This window comes from Salvia hispanica, chromosome 5 (assembly GCF_029641045.1).
Source record: "Salvia hispanica isolate PSC_SH4W2 chromosome 5, Shi_PSC_v1, whole genome shotgun sequence".
NCBI lineage: Eukaryota > Viridiplantae > Streptophyta > Magnoliopsida > Lamiales > Lamiaceae > Salvia > Salvia hispanica.
In genome coordinates, this window is record NC_142696.1 from 26,616,176 (window position 1) to 26,625,020 (window position 8,845).

Here is an 8,845-nt window from a genome sequence, read left to right on the forward strand (position 1 = left end):
ATCTCCACAGAGGCACATTTTAAAATCTCCTTAGAGGAAATTTTAAAATTAATCACAAATGGTTGCTAATTCAAATTTAAGTTACAAGAATACTTGACTTTATTTGTTAAAATAAAAAAACACGATTTATATAAGTGAATTTCTATTTCCATAACCACAGCCTTAGATGCTTTGAGTGTGTTGTAAATTAAGTTCGATGCTAAATTTGGAAATTATGTGTTAGTCAAACTTGAATTAAAATTTAAAAGTACAACTGGACTGCATATATATAGGTTATAATTGTATATGGGTTTAAGATTATGCCTAAACTTGAGAATGAGATTGCGTGCAAAATGCGAAAGTGGAAAAATATTTAAGACAGTCTAAGCTAGAGGTGAAGCAATATAAAGTAAGTGGGTTTAAGATTATGCCTAATTTGGAACTTTACAACTGGGAATATGTGAGAAAATGGTTGACTAAAAAATTGTTGGGATGAGAAGAAGAAGAAATAAAGCTAGATTGCCAGTACATATTACTCTCTCCGTCCCACTTTAGGAGTTCCGGTTGAGTTCGACACGAGTATTAAGAAATGTAAAGGAAAGTTGGTGAAAAAAGACAGTAGAATGTGGATCATACTTTTTTATATTAGTTTTATAATAAAATGTGAGTGTATAAAAGTTAGTAGGATGTGAGCCTAATACCATTTTTGGAATATTCCAATCGGGACTCCTAAAGTGGGACACCCAAAAATGATAAACCGAGACTCCTAAAGTGGAACGGAGAGAGTAATATATTCTCATCTCCTTACTTCAATTCTGCTTACTTACTTACTTTTCAATGTCGCTTTAAATATTTGATTCCACTTCAACCACATATTAAACCTATCATATCTGCAAATCCTTTTAATATCTCTCAATTGTCACATAAATACAAATGAATGATTCTAATTTTGAATGTGGCATAAATTAATAATGACAATAATAAGATTTTTTCTTATTGTGCACACACAATTTTTCAAGGTGTTCTTAATCACACTCATTCTACATATGCAATCTTTTCATATGATTTTGTTTTAGACTATTACTCCCTCCGTCCCGCTTAAGATAACACGTTTTCCTTTTTAGTTTGTCCCAGCTGAGATGACACATTTCCTTTTTTGATAACTTTCTCTCACCAATTAATACACTCAACCATTTTTTCTCACTCATATTAAAATATCTTTCTTTATCTCTCTACTTTAATACTTACACCCACCTTCTCTCTCTCCAATTAAACACTTTAACCAATAACTCCTAAAACCCCGTGCCGGCTAAGCAATGTGTCATCTTAGCCGGGACGAAGGGAGTATATTGGTTTGACGTTATATTCCTAATATTTAATAAATATTTATTTCTAGGTCACATAGTTTGCGAATTTTGAGCAATTATTTATTATTTACGTACATGTTCCCGCATATTTAGGATCACGTTTGCTCGGGTAGTAAATAAGACAAATAATGATAAGAACCGTACATATTTATTAAATTCTTAGAAAATATTTTGTGCGGCTCTAATTAACATTATGGTTATATATATATATATATATATATATATATATATATCTATAGAGTCCCATTATCCACAAATCCACTCTTAAAGACCGAACCACCGAACCATACCAAATTAGGGTTTTTAGATCTAGTTTTTTATGGATGAGATTTAAAAATGTATAAATTATTTTCTCCTTCATCACCAGTCTTTTATTATTCATCCGAAGGTAAATAAGTCATACTAACACGTTACGAATATTTAACCTCATTCCAGAATATATTACTTCATTCCGGTAGGTTTTTACTTCATTATAATAGGATTATTACTTCATTCTAGTACGTAAATGCAGTTTCGCCGTCGCGTGCCGTTCTTTCTCTCTACAATATCTATCACCACCGCTACGACGCTGATATGGTGTAATAAACACATGGAATAATATAATAAATTATATGAATGAAGTATGTGTAGAAGCATTTTGTAATACCCGCTCGTTTTCTTTTGAAGTTGAGTTGTAAAGGTTCACCAACTTGGAAATTTTCGTCACTCTCTTCTTATGATGAAATAAATAAGAACTCGTTAATTTGTGTTACTAAGTGCCGATTAGATGCAAAATAAAAATATGTTCGATACACATCTAACGAAGAAGAATGTGAAGAATTTACTTTCTAGCTAAGAAAGTGCAACTACTTTCCAAATTACACTTTAGCTTACTTAATTAAGTACACGTGAGTTTAAGAAAAAGGAAATGAGAATGCTAGTACACAAATTTACAAGTATGGGCTAAAAGGCTAAGAGCTAAGGCCGACTCTTTTACTACACGTTGGGCCTCTTCTTTTCCGAGCCCGAGCCGCACACCACCGCGACCCCACCCGGTCAGCCGGTGAACCAAGGCAGCGAGCCTACCTCCCGGGACAGTTGGGTGGCAGCAAGTTGTCTCTTTCTCCTACAAAAGACAAACAAGTATATTAGATGCAAGGGGAACAAGAGGGAAATTGAGGAGTACTAAAGCAGCCAACAGATTTCACTTAAGGAAGATGACAATGATACCTTTGTTAGAGTAGACCAAAACACTTGCCAAAAGAGGCAAGAACAGCTGCAACTTTTGACCCCTCAACAAGCCCCTGCAAAAAGGAGAAGAAAGACAACAAATGGCATGAATGCATAGTCCTTATGTCCTTAGAATACCACCAATTCTCAGTTAAAGAGTGCTGCATGAGGATCACTAAAGGTGAGATTTTCTGCCACATAGCAACAAATGGTACAGCAGCCATTTAAGGCTCAAGAGTACACCAAAGCTCGGCCTATAAAGGCCCCTCCACACCACACACCAACTCCTTTCACACACACTTCAAAATTCAGCAAAAACAGAGAATTAGAGGGTAGAGCAAGTAGTGAGCAGCAGCAAGTCAGCCACTCCTTCGATTTTTCAGAGGTAATACACCTCCACCCTCCTCCCAATCAAAATTTCATGTCAGCATGTAGTAAATAAAGCACAAGCATGTTAAGAGCACCACCACTTCAGATCTTAACAGCATGATAGGATAATGGAAGAACAATGAAACCTTTAACACTCCCCTGCCTTGTTTCGAATGCCATGCTTAGGATAAGAAAATTTAGAGCCTTAACACATAGATGAAACAAGGGAAACTCAGAGAACAACATGCTAAGTGTTAAATCCACAAAGAAAATGCTAGCTTTACTTGAAATGCTTCATCCACAACTTTTTCATAGTAGCCGACAGTGAGTTCAAATCAAGGTGCTAGCTTCACAATTCTATAAGCAAAACCACAACCCAAATAGAGGTGCTACTGCCTCCTAACATATCTATTAACTTAAGAAAATAAAATAAAAGAAAGTGAGGATAAGGAAGAGAGGTCAAGCACTTAGCTACTGCCCGACGAAGCGGTGTGGCTCACGAGCGGTGGTGGCAGCAAGCACGCCGGCGAACCGGATGCCGATAGCATAGACCGCTATTCCGCGCAGCAGCCTCACGCTGCGACGGCTGAGATAGCCGCAGGCAGAGTCGCAGCTTGACGGAGAGCCGGATGGCGAGACGGGCAGAGCCTGCAGAGGCCAAAACGGAAGCTGCCTCGCACGGTAACACCTCCGGCGACGGCTCTAAGATACCCTGGAGCGGCGCCGAGCGACGCCTCAGGCGGCATGCCCTGCTCGTCGGACGGCCGAGGACGAGGCGGCGGTGGATGGCGGCGATTCGCCGAGAGGGAAGGGAGAATTGGAGTTAGGGTTTGTGTATAATTTGGGGGTTTTGTGTTCGATGAGGTAGAGAGAGGAGGGGAAGGCATCGAGCTAGCCGGCGATGCACAGGGGGACGCCGATCGGAGCAGCCGGCGGCGGTAGACGAGGAGGCGCCGCCGAGCTCTCTCTCGATTTAGGGTTTCGAATGTGGAATTTGAGAATGGGAATGTGAGGAAGGGAAGACCGATGGATGTAGGAGGGTTTTGGGCCTTCCCTCATCTTTTTCTTTAGTTGTTGGGCCTCCCAAATTTTTTTTATCAGCTGGGCCTTTAATATTTTTTTTTGTGTTGGGCTATCAACTAAATAAAGTATTGGACTAGGAATTTAATTAAATCATGGCTTTCCTATACTACGGATTTAATAATTAATAGTCCGTAAGTAAATTTCCACAAGGATAAGTCTAATTTTCCGGAATATAGTATAAGTGCCCTAACGATTGAAATTTAAGAAAACACGGTACACTAACGGTGAATAGACCTCGAGCTTATTTTTGGTACTTGAATAAATAGCATAGGAGGTAGCACCCTCTAGCTAAGCGAATAATTTTCCCAATTTAATTAAATCTACTGATTTAATTAATACTCAAGAATTCTAGAACTCTTCTAGAAATTTTAGAGGAAGAATAAAATGATCACGCACTTAGGATGCATTCACGTTTAAGCTTAAGTAATTTTATCTCAAAATCTAATTAAGTATCTTTTTATTTCCTAAAGGGACGTCTTCGAACGTCATCTAAAACCAAGTTAAGGAAATTTCGGAAGGAGCTTTAGCTTTTGAGGTGGGCATTCTTTTAAAACGTGTTTTTAGTATGAAAATGTGATTCTTTGCTCAAATATGTTGTCATGCCATGTTTTGTTTTATGATTACCTATCTGCTTGGCTATGCCAATTCAAGTTAAATCGAATTCGGGTCCCAGTAGGGCCGAAAACCCTACTCGGACTAGTGTACACATAAGGGGACCGTGAGCTAACAAAAGGGGTTGGCCGGTCCAGTGACCGTCGTGGAATGTGGCCACATTCCCGGTTCACATCAGTTTCAGATATGGTATATCTATGTTATGTGATTGCGCAATCAAATCTTTACTAAAGGAAAAGTATTTTAGTGACTCGGGTCTTTTAAGTAAAACCCCGTGATCACTCAACTGTGGCATTGACAATTAAATATAGAACTATTTTTGGCAATGTGCCCACTGAGTATACCAAATACTCAGCCCTGCATGTTATTTTCAAATGTGCAGGTTGAACGTGGACGAGCAGGCGAAGGTGTTGGGACAAGCATATTAAATCAGTAGTTAGGTAGCCCAAAGTAGCATGTCTTCATACGTGCTATTTTGTCTTGGACTCTTCCGCTGCAAACCTAGAATTATGTACTAGCAAGCTTTGAACTTAGTCTTGTTACTCTGATCACATTTCGACTATGTACCCATATGCCTTTGATACTTTTGATTTGAGTGATTTCATCCTTTTTATGTTGTCCCTTGATGATTGAGAATTGTTTAGTCACGAAATAGCTACGCTCACTAGCACTAAGGAGTTGTGGTCGTGGCACATTTGAAGTCCTACTGGAATGAAGTAAAAACCTTATCTAATGAAGTAATAACGCATCTGAATGAAGTAATAAATTCACTTGAATAAATTGCAATTTTTAATGTGAATAAAGTAAAAACTCATGTCAATGAATTCGAACGAAGCATATGTTGAATCATTTCAAAACCTACTTGAAGCAAGTAAAAACATGTTGTAGTTTCAATGCATTACGTACAAAATGAAGTAATAAACCTATACAATGAAGTAAAATTGGCTTGTAATGAAGAGCGAAAAAAATTTACACAGCAACATATCTCATCAAAAAACTAGATCTTATGGCCCAGATTTGTTCTCTAGTTCGGTCTTTAAGAAGGGTTCGACACTGATTACAACTCTCTATATATATATAGGGAGATAAAACTAAAGATATCAAAGGGAGGTAAATTTTTCCTTTTTCTTTTATGGCTAAAACATCTACCAGTTTGTTTTTTTACAAGAATGAGAACGAGAGTTTAAAACCTTCATCCAGTCCTTAATAGATATGTCAACTTTCTAAGTTCTAATACTGGAGATCAAGTACCACTATATTTACAATAACGGTAAAATGATTGAAATATTAAACAGTATCTTCTTTATATTTTTATTTAGCATCTGAGTAAAAATGTTGGACTGGCGACCGTAAAAATTAATGTAATCTCAAATGTATTTAAATACAATGTATAGGAAATTTAAATTAGTAAGCAATCTTGTGTTAAGTGAATTAAATTTACATATCAAATCTCGTTGTTTCGATTTTGGTTTCTACTATTATTTCAGACATCAAAAAATAAAGGTCAAGATACTTTAATAATATTACAATTTTACTTTCCTTCTGAAATAGATGATATAATTCATACATTCTTATTTTCGTAGTCTATTAATATTTCACAATTTGATTTCCCTGTACAAATTAAGGGAAAAATCTCTGCAAATGAAAAATAGTCATAATCATATATACCATCTACACTATAATCCAATACTATGTCTAACAAATTAAATTAAATTAAATTTCGTACCAATTTATATGATTTGAAACCCATATTATAGTAACGTTTTCAATCCATTTTCCATTGCATTTCTTAAAACCCGCATCGGATCAAAGTATTACATAAAATGGCGGACGGAGAGTATACTAAAAGATTGCCCAAGGAAAATCGTAATTACTTAAAATGTCATTACTTGCAAATGATTGTGTAAACACAGATAGATCACTAGCACATATGAATCATAATAATTTTTCAATTTACAAATTCATCTCTAATTTTGATGTCGCCTCACTCTCCCAGAGTAAATGAAAAAGAAATATTAATTAAATTGAAATCTACAACCATGATGTCACCTTATAAGAATAGAGAGCTTAAGCCTCTATCACATAAATATTTTTCTCGTTTCCTTTCCTTGAATTTTACAGAAATTTCTGAGATCTTCTTTGATTTTACTAAATTGAAGTAAATGAAGAGCAATTGTTTAAGTAGAAATGACTGAAATTAAAGAAAGAAATGAAGAACAAAAATGCAAAAAAACTATTGGAGAAAGAAAGAAGAAAATATTAAAAAATGAGGAGTAGAAAGTAAAAGAAAATGTACAAAGATATAAATAGACTACTGTACTAGTCTTAAAATCTAATACTCCGTACTACTAATAATTATAATAATAAATATAATTGTTACCTACCTATTACCTATCTATGTACATTTAACTATAAAAGTAATCTCAACGAAACTCCTATCAGCATTTTTTTGGTTCGCTAATGCATCTTTTTCTTTGTTAATTTGTGTCAACTTTGAATGTACTGCAAATATAGAGTATATGGATTAACCAATGATATCAGTTTTATCTTAAATCAAATGTTTGCATAATTTACATTCAGATGCTTATTATTTAAGAAATAAAAAAAGTAGGAATTTAAATTGTGACTAATTAACGAGATACAAGTCAGACTTGGATCTACGGAATGATGAAAGACAGAATAAAATATGTGTAGTTTATTCCATTAATTTCAAAAGACCTTAAGTTTAGTTGGGACAAGTACGGTACTAAACACAAAAACATGTAGAAATATTAATTGAAGCACAAGGAGATGATGAAGTAAGTCATCACAATTTCAGAGACAAATCCAAGCCTGATTCATCATACTGGTTTCCCGGAACATTCCTCGTATTTAGGTGGCCGGGCTGGACGAGGTATTCAGCGAAGCCCAGGGGTGGGGCCTGATTAAATACGGGCCTGAAGTTCTGGGCGTGGGCCATGGGACTGGGGCGGATATGGAAAGGAGGAAGGCATGGGGCCACAGCCAACATTCCAGAGGGGCGGTGGTTGTAGGCGAAGAGAGACCTTTGCGGGAGATCATGGCGGTAGTGGTACGGACCGAAGAAAGGGGTGGGTACAGTCATACGGGATCCCGTGCCCTCGACATAGTAGTTGTTGTCATGCATGTTCTTCTCCATGGCCCGCTCTACTTTGTGCGCATTTTGGTGGCCGCCCAGTGCCTGCTTGTTGCTGAATTTCTTGTGGCAGTACCGGCAACCGTACTCCCGATCTATATCTGCCACCGCCGCCTGATCTCCAATGGCCCTCTTGCTCTGCTCCTCTGAGGGGCTGCCTTGCTCCTGCTTGTTGTCGTCGTCTTCCATTGCGACTTGCTAGATTTAAGTCTGTGGTTGTGGTGGTGGAACAAACATAAAAATGGTGGGGTTTTATAGTTGAGATATGAGAAAGGAGGGAAAATATTTAAGATAACCTAAGCCAGAGTTGAAGCAATATAAAGAGAATGGGTTTAAGATTATGCCTAATTTGGAAGTTTACAACTGGGCATATGTGAAAAAATGGTTGACTATATAATTGTTGGAATGAAGAAGAAGATGTCAGTATGTATATTCTCATCTCCTTACTTCAATTCTGCTTACTCACTTACTTTTCAATGCCGCTTTAATTATTTGATTCCACTTCATCTACAGATTAAACCTATCATATCTGCAAATCCTACTAATATCTCTCAATTATCACATAAATACAAATGGATGATTCTAATTTTGAATTTGGCATAAATTAATAATGACAATAATAAGATTTTATCTAATTGTGCACACACAATTTTTCAAGATGTTCTTAATCACACTCATTCTACATATGCAATCTTTTCATATGATTTTGATTTAGACTAGTACATTGGTTTGATGTTATATTCCTAAAAATTTATAAATATCTGTTTCTAGATCACATAGTTTGCGAATTTCGAGCAATTATTTATTATTTACGTACATGTTCCCGCATATTTAGGATTACGTTTGGTCGGGTAGTAAATAAGACAAAACATGATAAGAACCGTACATATTTATGAGTCAACTAAATTCTTAGAAAATATTTTGTGCGGCTCTAACTAACATTATGGTTATATATATAATTATTATAAAACTAAAGATATCAAGGACAAGCTTATATGTGTAATTTATTTTGTTTTCAAGTAAATTTTTCCTTTTTCTTTTATGGCTAAAACATCTACTAGTTTAATATTTT

General features: G+C 36.1%; 1 protein-coding gene and 1 long non-coding RNA gene across 2 annotated transcripts; both read right to left on the reverse strand.

Annotated features, from left to right (window-relative positions):
• Window positions 1–2,158: 2,158 nt before the first annotated feature.
• Window positions 2,159–3,905, reverse strand: LOC125198478 (uncharacterized). The gene is made up of 2 exons (XR_007172413.2): window positions 2,556–3,905; window positions 2,159–2,451 (listed from the first exon to the last, which is right to left on the reverse strand). It is a non-coding gene; the product is annotated as an uncharacterized LOC125198478 (long non-coding RNA).
• A 3,394-nt stretch (window positions 3,906–7,299) lies between these two features.
• On the reverse strand, window positions 7,300–8,102 carry LOC125189597 (uncharacterized). The gene has a single exon (XM_048086859.2). It carries the CDS (start codon window positions 7,960–7,962, stop codon window positions 7,426–7,428), a length of 537 nt encoding a protein of 178 aa, XP_047942816.1. The 5' UTR covers window positions 7,963–8,102; the 3' UTR covers window positions 7,300–7,425.
• Between the last annotated feature and the right edge of the window lie 743 nt (window positions 8,103–8,845).